The sequence below is a fragment of the Phocoena phocoena genome, chromosome 11, assembly GCF_963924675.1.
Source record: "Phocoena phocoena chromosome 11, mPhoPho1.1, whole genome shotgun sequence".
Classification (NCBI taxonomy): Eukaryota; Metazoa; Chordata; class Mammalia; order Artiodactyla; family Phocoenidae; genus Phocoena; species Phocoena phocoena.
Window position 1 is genome coordinate 94908592 of NC_089229.1, and position 24901 is coordinate 94933492.

Below are 24901 nucleotides of genomic sequence, written 5' to 3' on the forward strand. Positions count from 1 at the left end.
ACTTGGTTGTAGTCCAAGTACTGCCATTTGTTTTGAGCCTGGTGATGTCGTAGACTTAATCCTCCCACCTCTGGAATTAGGATGGGAAAATTTGAAATTTCCCAATTAGAGGATTACAAGGTACCATACATCATTTGCTGGCATTGGAGTGACTTTATAGCTGGAGCTAGGACCTGGACTGTAGTCTAAAGTTATTGGTCCATCTGCAGCCAAAATGCCTAATCCAGAAGTCCAGTCCATTGGAAAGGGACATTGAAATTGACCTCCTGTGCCGCCGGGGTTCCAGAAAAGGGAAGTCTGTTTACCTTGGTAGTGGGATCTCCTTGATGGCTTTCTTCTCCCACTTGCAGTCAAAGCTGGCGAAACTTTTCTTACTCCTAAAACATTCCCTGTATCAGTATTTCTAAACATGTTGCACTTTTCCTTCATAGGCATGTCATTTTGACTTTTTTTTTTTTTTTTTTTTTTTTTGCCCCCAGTCTTCTGGAAAGGGAATGGAGGCAGAAGTGGGACATCCAGGGCTCTGCCACCTTCCGCCCTGGCTGCGGCGGCTGCAGCACTTGTCCCTTTTTCTGGCTCAGGGACGTGTCTTCTTGCCCACGACATTACTTCTGTGGGGAGACGGTCTTAATCTTCTGATGCTTCCACCTTTCTGTTCAGGCCGTGTGCCCAGAAACCTGGCCTGATCTTTGTGTGATAGTGAGCCTGGGCCACTGAAGAGTAACATGGCTCCACTGGACACAGAAGGATGGAATCAATAGGCAGGGGCCTTTTTTTAGCCTTTAGAGAAGGAAATGAAATGATTTCATCTTTGGACTTTTAAATACTATTGGAATGATTTTTTTTCTTCTTTCTAAACAGGGAAAATAATGTTATAAAAGCATCTTTTTTGTTATTTGTTTGCATCCCTCCCCCACAATCTGGTGTTTTAAAAATGCAAAAAATATATGTATACATTTTTTTGTACAAAAACACTTAAAAGATTAAAAAAAAACACATTGGCCTAGTCATTTGTGTGAAAGAAGAGGGTAGATACACTGGAATGATGGAGTAACAGACAACTGAGACCAATTTTCATCCTTTTACTGAGGAGGAAAAAAATATTTAATATTTTTGTTGTATAAGGTATAGCGCCTAAGGCAGGTACTTCTATTCCTGACCTCAGTCCCACGCGCTCCTGCTTTATAAAGCTATAGGACAGAGCAGAGTTGGAATGGAAAAGAAAGGTGGGGTAGGAGACAACAGATAAACTGGAAAGGAGCAGGGGGATGCGGAAAGAAAGACAACAGCCACATGTGTGCCCAAAACTTTTAGTCCCTGCAGCAAATCAGAATGATGCCAACCCAGTCTCTACCCTGGCTGGTGACCCTGCCGTGGATGCAGGAGAAAATATCCAATACTAAGAGAGTGACAACAAAACTCTGGGCCACAGCTACAGTCACACGATCCAGAGGGAAGAGGGAGTGCCAGATTTTGCTACTTGTGTCACACAAGCTAGAAAACCCTAGCTCCCCCACTGCTGAGGCACACCTACATTCCACCCATTTCCTCGCCTCACCATACTGTACATTCCTCCTCCAGGAGAATTCTGACCCTGGCTAGACACTCCGCTCTGGGATAAGGCCGAGCAGTCCTAGTTCTCTAGACTGCCTCTTTTATAAAGATTGGATTAGGGTAGGTGAGAATCGTAAAGATTTAAAAAATAAAGTAGAACCCAGAGAAATGTCAAAGCTGCCACCATGTAGCACCAGCGACCAGTTCTTGCACTTGTCTTCCCTGTCTCAGTAATCCCCTCTACAGAAGACATACATAATTGGAACAGCTCTGTCTTCCCTGTGAAGTCTCTGCTGGCACCAGGTTATAACCTGGACAGTGGGGAGTGTCTGCCTTAGGCTGGTTTGTGCAAGAGGGCCACCTTAGGTCTCCTTGAGGACGTTTATCTTGGCGCAGATCTTGAGGGCAGGGCCCAGCTTGATGTTCATGGCACTCATAAGATGTTCCTCTTTAAGTAATAAAAGGGCCTGTCCATCAATCTCCTGGGAACGAAACTCCTCTGCAATCTCTTGGCAGCCTAGAAGGAAATGATGGGAATATGTATGAGAAACTACACGGTAGCACCAAAGTACTTGTCCTAAATTCAGTAATACAGTGGCCTGACATGGCAAGCTTTGGAAGCAAAATGAAATCAGAGCAACTGGCTATTTATAAAAACAACAAGAGCCAAGACGTGGACTTCCCTGGTGGCGCAGTGGTTAAGAATCCTCCTGCCAATGCAGGGGACATGGGTTCGATCCCTGGTCCGGGAAGATCCCACATGCCGCAAAGCAACTAAGCCCGTGTGCCACAACTACTGAGCCTGTGCTCTAGAGCCCGCAAGCCACAACCGCTGAGCCCATATGCTGCAACCGCTGAGGCCCACGCACCTAGAGCCCGTGCTCCACAACGAGAAGCCCGTGCACCGCAGCGAGGAGCGGCCCCTGCTTGCCACCAACTAGAGAAAACCCACGCACAGCAATGAAGACCCAATGCAGCCGAAGTATTAACTCTTTTTTTTTTTTAAAAAAGAGCCAAGATAAAACACCTAAGTTGTTCAACCAGAGAGATACCTTCATTCAGATAACCTGAGGGGGGCAAAGGGAGGGAGCAATATATATATATGTTTTGACACTGGCAAGAAAATCAAAGTTAAGAGCCGTCTTGACATCTTTAAGGGCCCAGAATTCAGACAAAATACCAAGAAGGGTAGGATGGTTTTCCTGCTGGAGAAAGCCATCCCTTTGTCAAGAATAGCTTATCTGCCAATGCAGGGGACACGGGTTCGAGCCCTGGTCCGGGAAGATCCCACATGTCACGGAGCAACTAAGCCTGTGCGCCACAACTACTGAGCCTGTGCTCTAGTGCCCGTGTGCCACAACTACTGAAGCCCGCGTGCCACAACTACTCAGCCCGTGTGCCACAACTACTCAGCCCGCGCACCTAGAGCAGCCCATGCTCCACAACAAGAGAAGCCGCTGCAATGAGAAGCCCGTGCACCGCAGTGAGGAGCGGCCCCTGCTCGCCACAACTAGAGAAAGCCCACACACAGCAACGAAGACCCAACACAGCCAAAAATTATAAATTAAATAAATAAATTTATTTAAAAAAAAAAAAAGAATAGCTTATAAATAATCCTGCCTTGAAGAGAGCAGGGCAACAATGGCCCATTATTTCCTAATCCCCTTCTCCGCTGAGAAAAGTCTTTTATCCACGGTGGGTATCCCAATTAATCACACATAAAAAAATACTTTAAAAATTATTGGTTAAGAATCATAGATGAAAATCAACTGTTGCAAGATTACTGACATAGCAGAGGACAGTCAACCCAGGAAAACTGGGAAACCAGGCTGTGGACAAAACTGGAATAAATACCAAGAGTAGAGCCTTCGTCATATCATACTTAAGCCTCTACTGCTTAAGTCCGTTACATTTCCAGTTACAAAAGCCCCTGGGGGATGACCTAAAGAAAACTGTAGGAAAATGAAGCAATATAGGTGACCTGGGTCCTGGTGGACAGGCCCGCGATACCTTGTAGAGAAGCAATAAACTCATACACCTCCTCTACGCTCCAACGGCTAGGATTACTGGACAGGAACACAGGGTTGATGCCATGTAATTCTGGTGTAGGCGGAGCTGTATTGGGGTTCCCCAGGTCACGTTCTCCATGCCCTGCTCGCACGGATAAAGGCCCAGGAGATGTTGGAGAGAGTGCTTCATCGTAACTGGAATTATCTGAACCCCGGCTAGAGTCCTCTTGACCCTACAGAAAAAAACGCAAAACAGGTCACAAGTAACAGTGTCATGAGGTTTCCCTCTCCTTTCCCCAGCCACCCTGGGTTTGGATTACTATCGAGCACAGAGGAAAAACTAATCTTAGCACAAGTGAAATAATCTGTACTTCACGTGCAAATGCCCGAAGTCACCAGTCCGCTCTCGAGTGCCTCTCAAGTATGAACTGTATCCCTCTCTCGGTTCTCCCCTTCTACCAACGACTGCCCTAGATTTTCCCTCCTCAAACACGGCATAAGGATTAACAGACAGGCAACCAGTAAGGTGAGAAGAGACACAGAGGTCAGGATCTCTTGGAATTTGGAGTAAGGCAATCAACGCAAAACCAGAGTTCTGGTCTCATACTCATTTTAGCTGGGCAAAGGAACTGCCCCGTGGGCAAGAGGAAGGAAAAAGGCCCATTTCTGAGGTAGTGCGCCCCGCACCGGCAGCTCACCCGGTGACGCTTGCCCTGGATCTTGGCACGGGCGATGTCGGAGGAGCTGCGGCGGGGTCCGCGCCGGCGAACGCGGGCATAGTTGGCTTCTTGAAACTCTTTCATTTTTTTCCTCTTCAGCCGGAATTGGTGGCTACAGCTCACATTATACCTACAGGTTGGGGCACGTACAGGAGGTCATGAGTGCTACCAGAGAAGACCGCCTTGCTCCCCTGCACTAAATGTGAACTGGGATTTTAAGGGCCGATTTGGGGAAGGGAATGAAAGCAGAGGAGACATTAACTATGAGCCTTGAGCAGATCCTAGGGAAGGGGTGTAAGGTTAGATGGAGGGGGGTGAGGCGGGGTGCCTACAGTACCTCTTTGCGCAAGTCATGGAGCAGAATCTCTTGGAGCCGCGAAACTGCTCTGCAGGGGCGTACTTCCCACAGTACTCGCACTTCAGGAGGTTCGCCTTCTTATCGAGCTCTGAAAACAAGGCAGCGCAGGAGGGCTGCATCGGTTTCTGCTGCCACTCAGGCCCCCGTCAGGCCCAACGCTGGACTCTAATTACTCGCAGGGTTCCCCCCAAAGACCTACTCAACCTAACTGAGAATCTCCCTAAAACAAAGTTCAAGATCCAGAGCCGTAAAGAACTGTCCCTCAAGAACATCACAGTCTTCCTAACCTTAAGCCAGACGATTTCCACTTTAAATGACTAGTTTTATCCTGACTCATAATCTCAGATTTCAGACAAGACTGCATTTCTGAACAGGAGAGAGGAAAAGATTACTTAATGCCTGGAAAGACATAAGACCTCTCTCCCACAGAAGTTTCCAAAAGCAGGGGGGGGAAATGTGAACAGGACTCCTTAACATGTAGTACAGAATCTAGAATAAGGAGAACTGGAAATTAAGATATAGCCTGTATTATTATTTTTTTTTTGGCCGCACCCTGCAACATGCAGGATCTTAGTTCCCCAACCAGGGATCAAACCCGTGCCCCCTGCAGTGGAAGTGTGGAGTCCTAACCACTGAACCGCCAGGGAATTCCCAGAAATAGCCTATTTTAGATCGTCTTTTGAAAAATATATCCTTATAGTAAATAATTCAACAGATTACTCTAGCTTGATAAAATTCCCCTTAATTCTATCCTATGGAACAACTTTTATGTGAGTCTACGTATTCTGTTATATGATGTGGCTTCTGGTTTCTCAGCGTGGATGGACTTCACGTAATTCCCACTTTAAACAGATAATTCCTATTTTACACTAAGTCCTCAAACACATCTCCATCAGCCTCCTTCCCCAGATGGGTCTCTAAATAAATACTTACCAGCAGATGGGCTGTCCCCACCTAAGGGGCCACCCGACTGATTCTCATTCAGCCCTGTCACGAGGCCAGTCTGCAGTGGCTTCTCAGACTCTTTCAGTAACTGAGAACAACCCACCTGTCCCAGAAAAAGGTTAGTTAAGTTAGCCTAATTCCTTTCTGCTTCCCTATAGCTTTCCCCACCATTTTTCACCACCATGTCTCTGCCCAGATTTCTGAGTTAATGACCAAGTCCGATGCAGAGAAAACCACTTTCAATATAGCAATCAAGAGCCTCTAACTGGCTTTTTTCAGATAAGCCACTGGAGAACAGGTTCCTACCTGGGCTCCCTATTTTGTCCTTTTCCTTCCTAAATTGTAGGGAACATACTAGGAGTCAAGATACTTGTGTTCTAAGTCCTGGTTCTGCAACTCATGGTATCCAGAAAAGTCTCTTAACTTCTCTACCACAATTTTCTTCACTATAAAACAACCTAATTTGTCTAACTAAACATGACAGCTTTAGAGGTCACTTTCTTCCTTTTCTTCTCCTCTTCCCAACATTTTCACTTTCTAGTCTACATATTCTTTCTTCTCTTCACTTCCTTCTTTACAACTAACCGTACAAACAACAGAATTGAACCATTCGCTAATAATTAAATAGTTCTGGGCCTTTTGATTTCGTGGAGTTTGAAACGACAACCATCAGACCAAGCCCCGCCTTCTGGCCCTGCCCTCACCGGAAAAGGTTCTGCTCCTTCCTGGATAACGAAGCCTTCGATGATGTGGGTGAGAATCTGGGGCTTCACAATGGCCTGTGGGGGCTTGGAGTCACCCATCTGTCTGGACACCATGGCCAGCGTGGGAGGCGGTGCTGACGGGGCAGGAGCCAAGGCTACTACATCACTGCTCGGGGTACCAGCATTCACACTGGTCACTGGTTCAGCTTTGTCTGGAAAATAAACACAAGACTGAGGGGCAGGTAGGGGATGACCTAGCTGATCCATCTATGAGCCAGGTCAGCCTGATCTTCCACAGTAATACGTGTTCCCTTTTGATCATTAACCCTGGATTCCCTGTGTTTGGATCTACTCCACCAAGCCTACTGAGGCAGAGTGATCTTTCAGCTCACTCAGAACTTTGCTCTAATTTCTATGTACTCCAGCAGCACTGCAGAAGCCAGTTACTCACCTCCAAGACCGCCCTTCTCCTCCATGGCCTTCGGGCTCTCTACTACCGGAGACGCCTTCGCAGGAAGCATTGAACTCAACGTGGAGATATCGTCTCTCTCCTCCTCTGACTCAGCCTTGCGTTTGACGGGCAATGTCTGGGGTTTGCCCTATAAAGTGAAGAACAGGAAAGAAAAGATTTATGAGTGAAGGGTAACAAGAAAACACAATTATTCCCATACTGTCAAGAGAAAATCTTCTTAGTTCTAGATTCCCCAATTTGTATACTTCCCACAGTACAGTAAAATTTCTGGTCATTCCCAAGAAGTGTAACTTCTACATCAAGACAAAAAATACAACATTTTCTCCAGGTCCTCACGTAGACCTGGAGACCCTGGGTTCATCAACAGCCCAACCACGAACTGTTGTTTTTCTAAAAATCAATTTTGGTGGTTAAGGCTATATCTTGATATAACTTAGTACAGATCCAAAAACACAGAATTTCAGTGGCAAATTTAGGAGTATGAACTTCAGATATTATCTACACTAATGTCTCCCTCTTACAAAAGGAAGAAGTAAGTGCCAGGATCTTAACCTTCCATGAACATGTCTCTCTCTTACAAAAGAAGCAGTGATCCATACCAGTATCTTAACCTTCCTAACTCCTTATTCCCCTCCTAAACTAAACTCAGGTCCTCTCAAGGATGATAGTGCCCTCCAAGCCATCAGGCATCACTCACCGGCAGGTGCACAGACTGCATGTAGAAGGCGGCAGGGACCTGGGCCACAACAGGCGAGGAGGCGGTAGCCGCCCCCTTCACCACATGTGCCGTCCCCTGCACAGGAGCCAGGGTCATCCCCGAAGCCAACGCGGGTGGGCCCTCCTGCAGCGCACCAGGGGCCTGGGATGAAGGCGGCGAGGAGGCCACGTGGGCCTGGCCAGGCTGCACTGTGCCTGCCATCCCCCGGGAAGCAGGTACGGCGGCTGCCAGCTGGGCCAGCCCCAAAGCCTGGGCCTGGGCTGTACCTGGCTGCCGGGTGCCCACGACTTGCACGGGGATGTGGGGCGGAGGTTGCTGGGTGGCTGACATCTTGGCAGCCCCCAGCTGAGGAGGCTTGACAGGGGCCACAGGTGGCTTGGACTGGATGGGGACGGGGGGCTTGGGGGCTGGGTCAGGAGGGAGCGACAAGGGCGAAGACTGCAGCATGGGCTGGACAACCAGAGTCTGGGCTGGCTGCTGGGACTGCGAAGGCGGGGCCTGCTGGGCGGCGGGGCCCTGCGGGGGCGGGGGCGCAGGGAGGGGCGTGGCCTGCTGCTGCTGCTGCTGCTGCTGCTGGGCCAGCTGGAGGTGGGTGGCCGTGTGCAGCAGCTGCGCCTGGCGGTGCGGGAACTGCTGCTGGTGGTGGATGGCGATCTGCTGCTGGATCACCACCTGCTTCTGCTGCAGGTGGATCTGCTGCTGCTGCTGGATCAGCGAGTGGGGCTGGATCTGCGTGTAGGTGGCTGCGGGGACAGCCCCGAAGCGACAAAGAGGGAGGGGGCAGAAAGTCAGCAGCAGCCCCAGGAATGGGAAGCCAGAGCACCCTTCCGAGGCGGACCCAGACGGCGAATGGAAGGCGAGCCTGGAGGGGCCCGGGCGGCTGCTGGGCTCTCACTCCTTCCTAGTCTGACGTTACCAACTACCCCAGTCTTAAAGGTTTCCGGGAGAGACCACTCTTGCTCGAGCAGTTAACAGTCCTCGGTAACTTCTTGCGTTTATCTGACTTTTACTTTTTTGCTCCACTTAAATCCTGTTACTTTGCACTCAGCAAGGACAACGGCGGGCCCATCCTCTCCACGATTAGACTCAAGCTCCTCAAGCACTGAGGCCATGTTTCGTTCATTTTTACATCCCTAGAACCCAGCCCAGGGCCTGACACGTGAGAAACACTTAGCAGTCACCGAAATGATAAACGTCCACAGAGGTAAAGATACCAACATCTTCCCGTGAATGCCTCGGTCTCCAACATTTATCAGTTTGGGTCACCGCCTATGAGAAGATGTCTTACGAGTCAGCAGCTGCGAGCTCGGACTTTACCCAGTTTCCTCCACCGTAAACTAGAGTTGGGATCTCCCCGCTCCATACTCTACCAGAGTGTCCAGAGGATATATGTGAAATGAAAGCACTTCGGTAACAGAAGTGCTACAGTGTGTAAATACTAGGTATTAAACTGATAATTAACTGTTACATTTTGTGAATACATTATTCAAATATAGCAACAACTAAAGAACTAGAAACAAGGAAGGCAAAAATAAACATCACCAAGTAAGGTGCACACATCTAACTCCATACACAGCCTGAAATCAAGAACTATTTGGCGTTATTATTTATTCTTTTTTATCCTTATCATTGATACAGATGATCACAAGTTGACTGTATTAAACCATGGCTCTATTTGCTCATCCTAAGTGCTCTAAGGCACCTATACAGTCTCTGCTCTACACTGGGCCAACTAACCAACATTAAACGCATCCCTTATGCTAAACTGTAAGCTCCGTGAGCAGAGGAGTCCGTTTTTCAAAGATGCGTCCCAGCACCTCCTAGAACATAGTAGGCAATTCAAAAAGAACCAAGTGAATGAATGGGTCGAGTGAGTAAACTGAAGAACTCAGGACCTAAGAAAGAGAGGACAAGGCAACTTGTAAACTGACTGCTGCCTGGTGGAAACAGACAAGATCCATCTCTGTTACCTGTCGTCCTGTCTCCCTGGACTAATATGATCAAGGTTGATGTGATTCTCTTTCCTTCCACTAGTCCGGGACCAAGACAAGCAGGAAAAATGGCAAAGATATGTACTCTGACGATTTTAAACAAGTCCCGAGAGAACAATGACATTATGAGAGGTGACAGCTTACCTGAGCTAATAAGGGTCTGGCTGGGAGCAGGTGTGGCTGTCCGTGTCAGGTTCATGCCCACGCTCTGCTGACCAGTCCCATCTGCTTCTGCCTTCTTGGTCGCTGCACTTTCTGCTTCTGTCTGGCTGCCCTGACTCACAGTCACTGCCTGGGCTGCAGGCAAGGGCTGCACCACTCCTGTGCCCTTCCTGGGACAGCTCCCACCACCACCCATTCCTGAGGAAGGCAACTGACCCAAGCCCCCAGGTGTCTGGCCACCTGGACCCATGGACCCTGGGATGCTATTCCCACTGCCTCCACCAGCTTGACTAAGGTTGAGGGACTGGCCTGAGGCCCCAGAGGAAGCCTGAGCCACAGCGAGGGCCTGGCTAGAGGCCTGGGAGAGGCTGGAGACAGGGGAGGCTCCAGGAGGAATGGCCTTCTGAGCAGAGCCTTGCATTTGGGGTCCTTGGGCTGAGGCCTGTTGGTTCCTGACTGCCAAGTTCTGCACCTGAAAGATAAGAAGCAAAAGACAGACTGAGAAAAGGGGAACAGGGGGCACTCAGGGCAAAGATTTCTGTGACTGATTCCGAAGCAGTGACGACAGCTACAGATATTCCACAGCCCCCCTCAACTTGTACCCCGTCCTGTACAAACGTACACAGTGAAGGCCTTCCCAGGGAGGGACTCAAGTCATATTTGATTTTTCAGGCTCCTTCACTCACTATCAAATCCATCATCTAGTTTGGTTATTTTATTCCTTCAAAATGTCTCCGATTTTCCCTTTCCTCTCCATTCATTCATTCAACATCTACAAAACACCTACTATGCTTCAGGTACCACACTGGATACTGGGAATGCAGAGATGAAAGACACGAGCCCCTGCTTTTAATGAGTACTTTCTACTAAAAAAGACAAGAAAACCAAATTACACTATGCACAGATAGGCACACAGTACTACACGAGCACAGAGAGGAGATTAACTCAGACTAGGGAGATTAGCGAAGACGTCCTAAAACAGGTGATGTCTGAGCTGAGAACCAACAGGTAATAGTGAAGGCAGGGGTTCGAAGACATAGGTGACAACACTGCAAGGCCACTGAGCCAATAAAGAGCACAGCATTTCTGGAAATTATAAATACTTCATTATGTTTGGGGTGAACTAGAAGAAATGGCAAGAAATGAAGCTAGGAAGGTAGGCTGAGGCTAGAAAGAGGACAGATCTCGAAGGGCCTGGTGTGTTAAAGAGAGCCTGAACTTTACTTTGGAAACAAAGTTTCTCCATCTTCTTTGTTGTTATATTCCCAGCACCTAGCACAGTGCCTGACAGATAGTAAGTGCTCCAAGGTATGAACTGAGAGAAGGAATGATGAGCACTTAAAGCCACTGAAGACTATGCATCAGAATCATGGTGATCAAATCTATAGTCGAAACTATTCTTTTAAACACTGCTGATGAAGGTACAAATCAGTACAACCACTCTGGAAAACAGTTTGGCATCATATCCTAAAGGTGACTATTCACACACACTCTAATAACCCAGGAACCCCATAAGAGAAATGCTCGCCGTATACAGTGGGTGGCTTGTGTTAAGAATGGTCACAGCAGCACTAGTCATGATAATAAAAGCCTGGAAACCAACTGAATGGCCATAATCAGAAGAGAAGATGAATTAAGATGTGTAGTATATTTACACGATGGAATATTACATAGAAATCAAAATGAATAAAGTACAATGACATACAACAATACAGATGGATTTTGACAATAAGCTATCAAGAAATCATTCCCAAAGAGACTGCACACAAGTACCTTATAAATTTAAATATAAATTAGACATATATGTGTGTGTGTGTGTGTGTATATATATATATATGTATAAATGATATGGTATCTGGAATTCACTTCTAAATAATCCACAGGTGAAGGGAAGGGGGTCTGGAGAGATTGGCCACATGTTTATAAATGCTGACGCTGGATGGTTAAGTACATGGAGATTCATATTTCTTTATATTTTTGTTTATGTCTGAAATGTTCCATAATAAAAGTACATTTTGGAAATATACGTAAAGGCAATAAAACTATATAAAAAGGGACACAGGGAAGGATGAACCTAGGAATCATGGGTAAGGGGAGGCAGTGGATGGAACTGGGGATGGCTTATTACATGATTAAAACTTACTGAGTAAATATTTTTAAAAAGTGGACCATTGATGAGAGGAGGCCATAAGCCAAGGATTATGATTTATCAAATTCTGTACACCAGAGGTACAATTAAAAATAATGTTAGTAACAACATATATCTCCTTATTAAAAAACTTATTCTGTTAGTAATGTGGGAGAGGATTAGAAGTAGATATGGCTGAAGTCAAGAGACCAATTAGGAAACTAGTACAGTAATTCAGGCGAAAAACAAAAAGAACCCGAATTCAGACAACAGTAATAAAGAAGAAGAGGCAATAGCTTTTGAGAGAGATTTACAAGAATCATCAGGATTGGGTGCTGGGGCACTTATATACTTCTTACCTTTTCTAACCGGCTTCCTTTCCATAATGGCTATTTAAAACTTTCCTCCTCTCCTTGTACCTCAGAACCACTTCCTCTTTCCCCTGTCACTGTTCACTCCAGCAGAGACAATAAAACCACTAGATGTGCGCGATGCTTCAGCAGTTCCACCAAACCTGCCCCTGCACCTGCCCCCGTCACTTACCACCCCCTCTCCCTCTCCTTCCTCCTCTCCAAGGGCCGTCCTTCTCCAGGCTGAGGGTCCCATCCCCTCCTCCTGCTTCAACCTCTCCTCTACTGGCTCCCTGCCATCACCAAGCGGAACCCCATTCCCAAGCCCAGCTTCACCCGCCTCTCCTGTTCCTGCTAATCTCTTAATAATTGTTTACAACCACCGCACCGACTCCCACCACCCAGTCATTCCTCAAGTCACACCGCTCCTCTGGCTTCAGCCTCCGACTCCCCCGGAAGGGCTCTCCACCCACAGACCTAAGTCCAGCTCTCCCGCCCTCTCCACTGAACTGGACAGAGGACCCCCTCCACTTTCATAACATTCGGCTCCCTTGTCTTCGTGACCCTGCACAATCCAGATCGTGTCTCTGTCACTCTTGCCTCTTCCCCTCTGCCAGCCCACCACCCTCTACTCCAACTGGAGCTGCTCTATTTTCTAAGGGCTCGTTCTAAACCTCGGGGCTCCAGCTTGAAGGCTTTTCTCTTCTCAATCCGTACCAGCTCCCCAAGCGGTTTCCGGTGCTTGACTTCTCTTATCATCTCCACGCACACTACTCCTGTCTGTTCATCTCCAACTCAGTCAGACTCCTCCGAGCTGAGCACTGTGTACATCAGACTGCTGACCCGAGACCTCCTCGTGGGCGGCTCACAAGCACTGCTAGGTCGGCACATCCTCAAGTGAACTTCACCCTGCGTCCACTTCCCCGGCATTCTTCATCGCATTCACAGCGCTCCTGGCCCCTCAGGCCGTGTCAGATCCCAGCTCTGGCACCTACCCCCACTCCCCCATCTACTGGGTCAGGCCTCCCTTTCCAATGATCTTCGAAGTTTTTTCTCCAATCTACTCATTTCTGTCCATCTACATTGCTACCACCTAATCCAAACGTCTTCCCCCTAAACTCTTACAACACTGTTTTCCTCCCTATATTCACACTCACACCATTTCCATTTATCCTCCAGAGGAGCCAACATAGTCCTTAAACTAAAAGAAAAATTTTTTTAAACCCTCAAGTCTCCAAGTCACTGCCATTTCCCACTGGCCTTCACATAGAGCCCCCAATCCTACACAGTCCCCAAGGCCCTGCAAGATTAGTTTCTCCCACCTCCCCAGCGCCATCTCCACCCCGCAGCGCCAGGCTCCAGGAACACGGGTCTTCTTTTAGTGCCTCAAATATACAAAGTCCCTTCCCTCCTCAGGTCTCTGGACATGGGGGGGACCCTGCCTTCACTCTCATTTCATGTCTTGCCCTGACTAACTTCTACAGGCCCCCATTTAACTGCCATCTACTCGGGAACGCCTTCTTGACTTCTACTCCCATCCCAAAGCTAAATTAAGTCCCTTTCTATGTTTTCAGAGCACTCTGTACTTTTTTTTTTTAAATAAATTTATTTATTTTTGGCTGTGTTGGGTCTTCGTTGCTGCGTGCAGGCTTTCTCTAGCTGCGGCGAGAGGGGGCTACTCTTCGTTGTGGTACGAGGGCTTCTCATTGCGGTGGCTTCTCTTGTTGTGGAGCACGGGCTCTAGGCGTGTGGACTTCAGTAGTTGTGGTGCACGGGCTTAGCTGCTCTGCGGCATGTGGGATCTTCCCGGACCAGGGATCGAACCTGTGTCCCCTGCATTGGCAGGTGGATTCTTAACCACTGCACCACCAGGGAAGTCCCAGCACACTGTACTTTCTAATGAAGCAATCACTAAACTATTCAGGTGATTATCTGTTCAATGTGCTTTGATGATGTGTCATCTCCATCAGTCCAGTGATCATGACCTTGGACATTCAAGGCCAAGGAACGTCTGATATCTGATCGTAACGAGGGCTAAACTCTTAAAACACTCACTATGCTGTGTCCAGGCACTCTTCAAACGCTTACACACATCAACTCCCTTGGTCCTCACAACACACTCTGAGGTAAGTATTTTATAACAGCTAATTTAATAGATGAAGAAATTGTGGCTAAAAATGTTAGGCCATTTGCAGGGGTCACACTAAGTCATGCAGTTGGAATCTGACCCAAACATCAGATTCCCACTTTCAACCACTGCTCTGTCCCTCCACACACTGACACACAAATATCTGATGAATAAATAGATGGATAAATGAAAGAATTGCAATGGAAGCAGGCTCCACCTCATCCTCTGATCCAGTGATACGGCTGTGATACGGCTGATCCAGTGATACGGCTATCACTGTAGTCTAAACCAAAGGCCTTACCTTGTAACTAAATGACCTCAACAGTTTCTTAGCAGGTTCCCTCATTTCTCTTTCTTCTCCAGGCACGTGTTCCTAAATGATTCTTTCTCAAGGAGTTTCCTGACCCTGTCAATCTGCCTTTCAAGCCAGCAGTGCCACTGCTACCTGTGAAGTTACCTGGCTTTCAGACTTCTCCCTAACAACGACCTTTCCAGCCACAGGCCTGCCGTCTCCACTTTATTCACTCATCCCCAAATCATCTTCACGTACGTGAGATAGGCCTTTACACATACTGTTCTCTCTCCAGTGTTCTTCTTACTCCAAATCAAATCCTACCCGTCCTTTAAGAATCTGTTCATGTCCCTAAAAGTCACTGAAAAGAAATGCAGGCGACTCTTCCCTAAGCTCCTGCATCACTCAAAGTTGGTACTGTTTACTTTTGCACTGCTTTCTGCTCTAAGCTCTTTGAAGACTTGACTCATTTTTCAATCCCCCAGTTTCTAGTATATACCTGAGCACATCAAAAGAGAGAGCGCAATATTTACTTGCTGACTGATGAACTAAAAGAATGAAACGAGTACTATGAGATCCCAGTTTGTAACCCACCCGTAAGAAGCTAAAACATTCAGGCTCTCTATATATGTATACACACACACACACACACACACACACACACACACACACACACACACATATTGGAGATAAGGCATGGGAAGCACTGGTGAGGAAGACTTTACTGCGAACACAGTGAGCGGAAACAGACAGCTGAAGGTTGAGAGCTACAGTGACTCATAAAGACAAGGAATCAAGTGTTTTGCCAGTAACTCAGCCAGGTCAGCTTCACGTGTGTCTAACTAGAATTCCCTCAACCATCCCTTATCTTACAGAGACAGTACTGCAAGAAGAGAGAACTAAGACTTCCTGAATGAAACTGAGCCATGGAGGGCTAAAAGAAGGGTAAGGACATATGTCCGGTATTAAGAATAAGGCTTCCCACATCCACAGGGCTGTTTTCAGTCAAGTCTACTTCCTTTCCTAACTCAAAGAACTAAAAAGGTGTAAAGTATTCAAGTTCTACAAAAATTTTTTTTAAAAAGGATTCTGAAAAGTGGTAATGGGGTGGAAGGGTGGGCCCTGGTCCGAGGCCATTCCCCTCACCCTCCCCAGCGTCAGTCCACAGGTCAAGTGGTCGCCACTGACCTGATCGGCATCTGCGTGAACTCCCGGAGGCTGAGCAGATGGCGCCTCCTGCTGGACCGCGGCCACCGCCCCGTTGGGCATCAGGATGAGCTGGGAGGCTAGAGGCACATTCCGGCCCAGGGTCCGGTTTACCTGCAACAGGTTTCCCAGCTGTGGCTGGCAAGGAGGAGGAAGAGGACGAGCAGAGGGAAGAGAGCAAGAGGAAAAGAAGAGAGACAGAAGAGACGGAAGGGAGGGACCACAAGACAAAATAAACAGAAGATACGAGACAGCTAAGCCCTGCCCCTTTCCACACCAACCCAGGAGACCCTTATTTTCCACGTGCGATGAAGCATCTGAAGAAAACCTAGAACGTGTATAAAACTATACACTGATAACAAAGAATCAAACGTCAAAGAAGTTGAGACAATGAGGATTGTGGACCAAGTGTCTATATATAGTAAGCAGACAGGCCAAGACATAACACTTACGATTCGTGTACTCGAGTCATAGGTTTAAAGATTAGACTATTATCTGACGCAAATTTCTCAGATACTAAGGCGAACATCTTCTAACTTAGGATCTCAGTAATCTGCAGGCTACCTGTAAACACTAAGCATCACTTCTAGAGGTTAAGTAAGGCAGGGGAAGCAGATCAGCTTGTCTTAAAACATCTGGGTAACCATGATTAAATAAAACAGCTTTCACTCTGGGCATTCCCTGGTGGTCAGTGGTCAGGACCCGGCGCTTTCACTACTGCGGGCCCGGGTTCAATCCCTAGTCGAGGAGCTAACATCCCATAAGCTGCGTGGTGTGGCCAAAAAAATAAAACATAGCTTTCACTCAATAAGACACAGGACTTTTATGGCCCTGGGGCAACAGCGACCGCGGCTTTGGCTTACCCGTAGATACATCTGGGCCTGGGACTGGTTGAGGGGTGGGGAGGTGGTGTTCCCCAGTAGCACAGATTGGGTCAAAGTGGTAGCACTGGGAGAGCTCACACTCTGGGATCGGCTGATGAGTTGGGCGGCTGACGTGGTGGCCAGATTGATCTGTGTGGTACAGAAAGGAACCAGGACTCAGGACTGGGGAGAGGTAAAAGGAAATATACACGACTGACAAATTCAGTGACGCGGCCCAGAACAGAGTATCTCACTTTCATAGAGTCAGGAGGAAATGCATAATACCTTGCTATCCATTACTGTCATCCGGCTACTGGAGGGTATCACCAAACCGGTCCCTAACCACCAGCGTAACAGTTGAGAAGGCAAAGGAACGAAACGGAACCGACCTTACTTCTCATTCAAGGCTTTGCTACCGCCTTGCTACCGCTACGCAGGATTTTCCTCCTCCTTTCTTAGATCTCCTCGTTAAGACTCCTATACAGATCCAAGCTGGTTACTTTCCATTTTACTAATATTCTCTACATAAGGGCAGTAAATACCATTGACGGCTCAATAAACACTCTCAAACCAGCAGCACAAAGTAGTTTAACCCAGGGGCAAAGACCCAGAGGGGAAAGCCCCTCAGAGGGGAGGGGCAGTACTCACGGAGGCCTGGGTGGTGGTGGTCTGCTGCTGGGCGGGGCTGGTGTTTGGGGAGCTGGCCTGCCGACTGGCAGCAATCGTGGCCTGTTAGTGGGGAAAGAAGACAAGAAAGAGCAGAGACAATGAAGGAAAAGGCTCTGAATCTGCCAGTAATAGATCACAGGCACAAAATATAATAGAGATCTCAGGTAAGAACTGAGAGCCTCTACTATGGAGCAAGGACCAGTGTCTTCACAATCCCAATTACCCTCATGTTGTCACATATGCTAACCCAGTACTCCCACATGACCCAGCCGGGGCAGGCGGGCAACCCACTCTCTTCCTCCCACTTTCTTTTAGCTGCAAGAAACTTTGGTCAGGTGACGTCATGAGTCACTGCTAAGTCCAGCCCAGTGCTGCCCAATCAATACAAATATAATACAAGCCACGTATATAATCTAGTAGGAACACTTCTCGAAAAGTGAAGAGAAACAGGAGAAGTAAACTTTAATAATTTACTTTATTCAAGCTGACCTATCTCATTTCAACATGTAACCAACATAAACAAACTACTGAAATTTTTTTTTCACACTAAGTCTCTGAAATCCAAAATCTTTTCGCACACCTCCGTTTGCACTAGCCGTATTTTAAGCGCTCAATAGCTACCTGTGGCTAACGGCTACCATACTGGACGGTACAGGTCTAGCACAAAGCCATGCTACCCCTAAAAGGTAGTTTCCCCACAGTTCTTACTGAGAGCCCAGACACTAAGGTCCCTTCATCCTCCTGCAGGAGGACAGGAGGCAGAGGAGACTGTTTCCAGCCTGGCCCAGCGGAGGAGGCAGCGTGCCCCGACCCACCTGTAGTGCCTGCTCCCTCCCTCCTGGGCCAGCTAGCTGCTGACCTCTCACCTGCTGGACGGCAGCCAGGCTGTGCAGCTGGGCATTGCTGAGCTGCTGCTGGAGCATGAACTGGTGGAAATACTGAGCCGCGTTGGGCTGACGCTGCAGTGCCTGCAGAGCCTAGGAAGAAAGAGCGGGGATCAATCCACTTAGAATGAATCACTCCTGGGACTTGCCTGGCGGTCCAGTGGTTAAGACTCCGTGCTCCCAATGCAGGGGCACGGGTTCGATCCCTCGTCGGGGAACGAACATCCCGCAAGCCGCACGGCGTGGCCAGGAAAAAAAGAAGAATCACTCCTAACTCCTATTCTATGGAAATCACTGTGATCCTCTGAAAGGGACATATGGGAAGGAGGGAAACAAAGGAAGATGGGTATCTGGTTAAATTGTCAACATCTGATTTGTCCATTTTTATATCAGAACCAGTAAGTCCTTAAAAAGTAGACAAGCAGTTAATTCTGCTGTGCTCTATTCTTGAAAAGTAAAGCAGTGTAACTCACATGAACTCTTATTTCCCAAAAGGAATCTGTTAATATACGATATAACAAAGAATTAGGACTAAACTGGTTTGAAAATAAATGGGATGTTCATTAATGTAAAGAGAAGAAGAAAATAAAAGACCATATTCTAGGGATACAATAAAGGTGACAGAATCCTAAGGGGTTGAATACGATGAAAAATAGAGTAAGTGGTCACTTATGAAAGACTGTATCAGGTAAAATTTTCAAGTAACTGGCATTTTCAAACACCTACAGCATAATACTCATGGGTGTTTATCAAGATGATACTGGTAATTCAGTTTTAACATTAACTTCAGGATATAACTGTATTCTTTTTAATAATTAGGACCAGTCTTAGGATGTGCATAGTTATTCTAGTAGCTAAAATATTTTAAGTAAAAGTTCTTAACTTCCATTACTCAGGATGATTTTCAAGACAGACCAAAAATTAAAAACCTGACAATCCATAAAGAGAAATGGTTAGTTAGAATCTAGCAACATGAACTGAATGGCATAAAAACCTTAAAGACTGAATCTCATTCTGCCTCCTTGCTCAAACTGTTGTGAACTCCTAAGATTCTCAGAACTAACTGGAAGGGACCTTAACTAACTAACTGGAAGGGACCTTAGGTGTCACCTAATCCAACTCCCCGCGTTTGCTGGAAAGGAACCAAGGGCAATTATCTTCCTGCATCCTTGCCCGCCCCAAGCCAATGCTCACAGATCACAGCCCCTCAGAGCTGAGCCTCACCTGCACTGCTTGCCGTTCGTAAAGTGACATCTGAGCTATCTGGGGCCGAGAGCTGCCCCCAGAGCCGGAGCTCCCATTGGTGGAGTTGGAGCTCTGCTCACTCTCAGTCTCCATGATGGAGGTCCAGGGAGCCCGAGGCTGGCGCTCCGACTCGAGACCTAGATGGAAGCAGCAAAGGATTCAAATTTACACCTGATCTCAAACTACTATTTCATGTCATTATTAAGTTATCTAAGAACCTTCCTCTTCTTCCATAAACCATGATTTCTCCGGATTAATAACTACCAAATCTTCAATATGCTCTTATAACCATAACGTCCCCACACCATCTTTTAAAGCTAAGCAGTGTCTCGAAATAAACAACTTTTACCTATTCCCTCATGCCCTTAAATATAAAATGGCCAGAATGTAAGGCGGTTCCTCGTAATAGTAAGGCCACCTTATATCCCCATAACACTTTTAAATAGGTTAAAGTCGTCCCATTTAAAATGTACTGTTATCTCATCTCTCTCCGCATGTGCAACACCATTATCAGCATCACCTTATTAACAATGGTCACCATTTACTGAGAAGCCACTAGGTGCCTCCTCTCACTGGGCTAGGCTCTTCACCTCCATCATCTCTCAGTGCTCTACAGTAAATATAATTATCCCCACTTCACAATTGTGGAAATGAGGTTTTCTGAAGTTAAAGTTGTCCTAGTTAAGTATCAAACCTTTACACTAGGACATGCTTCTTCAAACCAAAAACAATCTATGATTAAGGCAGTGTCACTCACTTTGAGTACTCACTGTCATCATTTTATGGAGGAGGGGCTTAAGATACAGATATCAATACATTGAATGCATCATAGAAAGGCATAAAACTAGGAGACAGAAGAACTAGCCTACAGCCCGTATCGCCCGAAGAGCTGCCTGGTTCCCACTCAGGCTACTTGTAACACCTTGGACGTGTCACTCTCCCTTCTTATAACCTCAGTTTCCCTGTTTGCAAGGAAGGCTTCACAAATAAGTATAATACATCATTTTAACAAATGACTTACAGGTATTAAACATAGTAAAGACAACAATGAAAATCTTCAAGAAAATAAAATTCAACTTTTGAGTCCACTAAAGTAGTCAGAATTTACCCTCTGGGGTCTACACTAAAATTTGCAAAAAGACATGAAAACATTGCTAAGAACCAAGCAAAGAGACAGATGAGAAGTAGGAAGAAACAAGCCTTCGAAGCAGCACTAAATGACAATAAGGTTTTTTTGTTCATTCTTTTTTTTCCCCTTTTCTGTTAAACCTAAATACTATATTGTCTACTTTTGAGGCGTGGAGCCGCTATAAATGTCGGATCAGCACAGCACAATTTGGTTTTGGAATGTAAACATCAAACCAGAATTTCTGCTAAGGGGTGTCGACAGTTTTATTAGGGTGGATCTATTTTAATGACTGCATTCAAAACAAACAAAGTAAACAAAATCAAAACGCTTGGGCTTGGAAATAAAGTTGGGGAGATTTTTTATGATTCCACTCCCAGTATCATCTGATTGCATCGTTATCCCCCAAGAATTCAGTTGTACAGGAATAGCAAATGTTACTGCAAACATGGATATAACCCAAGAAGTACACAGAAGAAATCACACTGGCTTCAAGTCTAGTCTATCTTCTCCCCACATCTTTTGCCAAAATATTAAAGCACTAAACAGATACAGACCCATGAATCCTCATTATCAGCATGTGAAGAAAAAAAGTGGGTAAGGGTTAGAGGCAGCACGGCACAGCTGTATAGATCACCGGACTTAGTTCACTGGACTCAGAGACAGGAGGAGACCCTGGAGGGGACATTAATTCCCTTCATGGGTGAAAATGCTAATAAAACGTACGATCCCTCATCTCCCCCCCAAATGGAAGTCTTATTAATTTTTCAGAGTGAGAAACAGAAAAGAGGTGAAAAGGGACCAGCTTAAAGTTTTTAATAAAATCAGGAGAAACTGTCATCAAAACCAGGATTCCTGGATCCCAGGCACATAAATCTATTCATTAGTGATCAGTGTTGGGACTGTAAAATTAAATACAGAAAGTGAAGATAACAAAAAGTTTGGGAAGCACAGTGAATTTAAATTTTCAGAATTTAACTGGAAGAGAAAGAGAAGCTGACCCATAGAGGTCCCCAAAGTAACTAAACCACGGTCATCCTGAAAGGCAGCATTTGGGCGTGTGTGGTTGGGTTGGAGCAGACCTTTGGCAAGGAGCTGGAAGAGGATATTGAAGTGGACCTGGTACTCGGCCTACCGAGCCAAGAGTTGGAGGAAATCAATTTCCCCAAGCACGAAACTGTCTCGTAGGAAGGATGGGGCATAGGAAGGGGGGCGGGAGGAGGGGGGTGGTTCGGGGAAGGCTGTGCCAAAGAAATGGAAGCCATGTGAAGAAGAGGGAGAGGAGACGCCCCAGGGGTCCTTGCTGTACCTAGAACCTGGATGAGAACGACGTTCGCAAGAGGGATCAATCACACCGCGGGACGGGGGTCGACTGAGCGGTGCCAGCAGTGAACCGACCCAAGTGAACCGACCCAAGTGAGCGGAGAAATGTGCTTACTGAGAGCGGGGAGACAGACAGAAGTCGAGGAACTGGAGGCTGAGGAACCCAGCGGACCAGAAAAAGCAGGGAGATAACTAGACAGCATGCTTGGATAGGAAAGCCAAAGTCAGAGACGGGAAAATGAATGAGAGAATGAGCGGTCAGAAGCAACTAGGGTGACGGACGGACAGCAGTGAGCACAGCGAAATGAACAGAAGAGCGGGAGGCTGGACAGGCAGAGGGAAGGACCGCAGAGCGAGCGCCAGAGGTAGGCAGGGAAAGACGCCGGGGGAGGTACCTGGGGCGTTCCACAGCCCGAGGTGGCGGAAGAAACATCCCCGCGCAGCCAAGCCCCCGGAGGTCCTGCCCCTGCCCGGCCCGCGGCCGCCCGCTTACCTCCGCGCCTGGCTCTGCACCCGAGCGCTCTCGGGGGGGCGTCCACCTCACGTGCCGGGGTCCCCCGGCGCCGGGCTGGGCGGGGGGCTCGCTCGGCCTCCGCGGCGGGCTCCCCTCGCCTCCTCCCCTTCCTGGAGGGGCGGGGGCGCCGAGAGCGGGGTGGGAGGCGCCCGGCGCGGCCGCGGCTCCCCGCCCCTCCCGCCGCTCCGGGTGCGGGCCGGCCGCGGCTCCGCCAGGCCTTCGGGGCTCGCTCGGGGCCTGTCACTTCCTGCCGGGCCGAGAGGGTGGGGGCTGCAGGCCGGGGGCTGCGGGCCGGGCTGGAGGAGGGGGCTGGCGGGGAGGTGCTTCCGGGGCAGCCGGACCCCTCCCCTGTCCCTCCCCCTCCCCTCGGCGCCCTCCCCCCTCCCTCCCGCGAGTCCCTCGTTTCCTGCCGGCGCCCGTTGCCATGACGACACTGCTGCCAGGCCTCCGCGCTTAGGCCCCGGGGTTTTTGGTGTTTTTTTTCCCCTCTCTCGCTCTTTCTCCTCTTTTTTCCCCTTCTTTCTCTCCGAGTTCTGCTCGCCGGTGGGAGGGACGAAACGGAGAAAGTGCTGGCCTCTAGCGGGGAACTCACCTCTCACAGAGAGGTAGAGGGAGATGGGAGAAGGGAGGGAAGTGACGTGGAAAAGGGGAAAAAAGAAGGTATTTTTCTGGAGCTTCTGGGAATAAGGGATAGAAAGAAAGGATCAAAGAGACCAACAGGCTGAGCGGGAGGAAACCAAGCAACGACCCTAGAGAAACGGCAGACGGGGAAAGGAAATAAAGCCGAGGAAAGTAAAGGACAGAAAAAGATTGAGGAAAAGGAGAGAGAATGTTGATTGTTTCATTCCTCATCCCTCACCTCCACTCGGAGAAGGCGGGAAAGCTGTACAGAAACAGTAAACCCGTTAGGAGTTGACATTCCTTTAAAAGCAACAGCCCAATATAACTTGCTTTGAATAACACATTTCAGTCTGTTATTTCAGGGATTTGGGGTGTGTGTGTGTGTGTGTGTGTGTTCTTAGATTTAAATATGTATGTAAAAGAGGACGACAGAAACAAGGGAGAAGGCTAGGGGTATAAAGAGAATAGAACAATGGGGCTGTGTTTGGGAAGGCTAAACATTTGGTGAAGCTGTGGCCTTTGTCATTTTTTATCAGTTTTTAATTCTCTTAGTCTTTGAACATTCGGCAAATATTTCTAGAGCACCTACTATGTGCAGCCCCGGTTCTGAAGGCTTAGATTACATCAGTGCACAGAAAAAAGATAACTGCCCTCATTAGCCTTTACGGATGGGGCGAGGGACTGCCTTGTGGATAAATAAGGTTGTTGCTTTTTCTGATATTATCGTGGTTGAATAACTATTCTTACCTCAAGTCTTTTCCTAACTTCTGTTCTAACCAGTTATTTTCTCTGTCAACCTGCTCTTCATTCTCTCCTTTAAAAATCAAGGCATGATTTATTTTTAGAAAGAAAACAGAAGTATTCTCTTTGTTTATATATTAGATCTATTTAGATTTTCATTGAGAGAGGTGTGTTTGGGCACCGGGCCCTTAATTTGTGGTAGCCAGATTTATGGCAGAGAAAAATGTCAGCCAAGCTTCTAGGAACCAGTCAAACAAGTATGTGAAGAAAGAAACAGGAGGGCAGCCAAAGGACTGGAAAAGCAAAGACATGAGGTGTGGGGAGGTGAAAAGGTACGTTGCCAGGATGGATGACAGCTTTGGCTGAGGATGAATTGAAAAGATTCTGGCAGAGAGAAGTCATGGTAAAAACTAGGTAAAGCATTAGTCATTTAATTCAAACCTAGATTTTTGGCATGCCAAAGAAGTTTAAAGCTCTCTTTCGGAGGCTTAGAATGGATGTAGTGAGCCTAAGCTGACTTCCTGGCACCAGTGAAAAAGTTCTATCTATAGACAATTTTTAGATTATATGACATTCAGGTCAAGGAACATTATTCATGTTTCTATGGGAGAATTATCACTGTGAAGTGTTTAAAGAAGGCCTGTAATATATCCCAAGGAGAAGGAATCCAGATGCCAGAGGGTATGCACTCATCTTTCCAATAGCCTATGGGATTTCGTACCTGGAGGGTACATGGCCATTTCAGCACCATTAGAAGTGGAACAGAATCACTACTATTGCATATAATTTCATTCCATCTCTAAAGACTTTTTTTCCCCCCTGGGTCATGGACCCCTACATCTACTAAAAGTTATACATTTAGATGATGTTAGGGGATAAGGTAGTGATGATGTGTAATTTTGTTGAATTTCTGATATAAATCTAGTCTACAAATACTCTGTCACAAAGCATGCTGTATTGATTATGGGCCATTATTTTAATTTTCTATGTTAAAGGCTTGTATCCCTCACTTCACAGTAATTCTTTTCAAGTTCATTTCTCCCTCCAAGGCAGACCAGACTTCCAGGGTCATAAGTCTAACCAATTTTCCAAAGACAAATTCAGCTTAAAAAAGAAATTTATTAACAGCAAAGTGAAGTATTAGGAAAACCTCCACCCAGAAGGAAATCCTTGTCAAAG

At 47.2% G+C, this 24901-nt stretch overlaps 1 protein-coding gene across 16 annotated transcripts; it reads right to left on the reverse strand.

Moving 5' to 3' along the window:
• Positions 1 to 1067: 1067 nt before the first annotated feature.
• On the reverse strand, positions 1068 to 22562 carry PHC1 (polyhomeotic homolog 1). Of its 16 annotated transcripts, XM_065888372.1 has the most exons (16): positions 22332 to 22562; positions 21077 to 21089; positions 19377 to 19534; positions 18135 to 18245; positions 17248 to 17328; positions 16600 to 16749; positions 15719 to 15874; positions 9615 to 10104; positions 7459 to 8222; positions 6741 to 6888; positions 6290 to 6501; positions 5574 to 5688; positions 4620 to 4728; positions 4262 to 4412; positions 3565 to 3796; positions 1068 to 2071 (listed from the first exon to the last, which is right to left on the reverse strand). In XM_065888372.1, exons 3-16 carry the CDS (start codon positions 19488 to 19490, stop codon positions 1917 to 1919), a joined length of 2988 nt encoding a protein of 995 aa, XP_065744444.1. In that variant the 5' UTR covers positions 19491 to 19534; positions 21077 to 21089; positions 22332 to 22562; the 3' UTR covers positions 1068 to 1916. The 16 variants fall into 16 exon arrangements, with proteins under 16 accessions (XP_065744444.1, XP_065744437.1, XP_065744447.1 ...); XM_065888365.1 differs by lacking the exon at positions 21077 to 21089 and having other exon boundaries at positions 22340 to 22442; XM_065888375.1 differs by lacking the exons at positions 21077 to 21089; positions 22332 to 22562 and having other exon boundaries at positions 1917 to 2071; positions 7459 to 7554; positions 7990 to 8222; positions 19377 to 19490.
• Positions 22563 to 24901: the final 2339 nt, after the last annotated feature.

Coding starts and splice junctions, on each gene's coding strand:
- PHC1 (XM_065888372.1), bottom strand. CDS start 19,490: ATGGAGACTGAGAGTGAGCAGAGCTCCAACTCCACCAATGGGAGCTCC. Junction 16,750..17,247: donor CCACCACCACCCAGGCCTCC/GTGAGTACTGCC, acceptor TGTACCACACAG/ATCAATCTGGCCACCACGTC. Junction 3,797..4,261: donor TCCAGGGCAAGCGTCACCGG/GTGAGCTGCCGG, acceptor TTTTTTCTGTAG/GGTCAAGAGGACTCTAGCCG.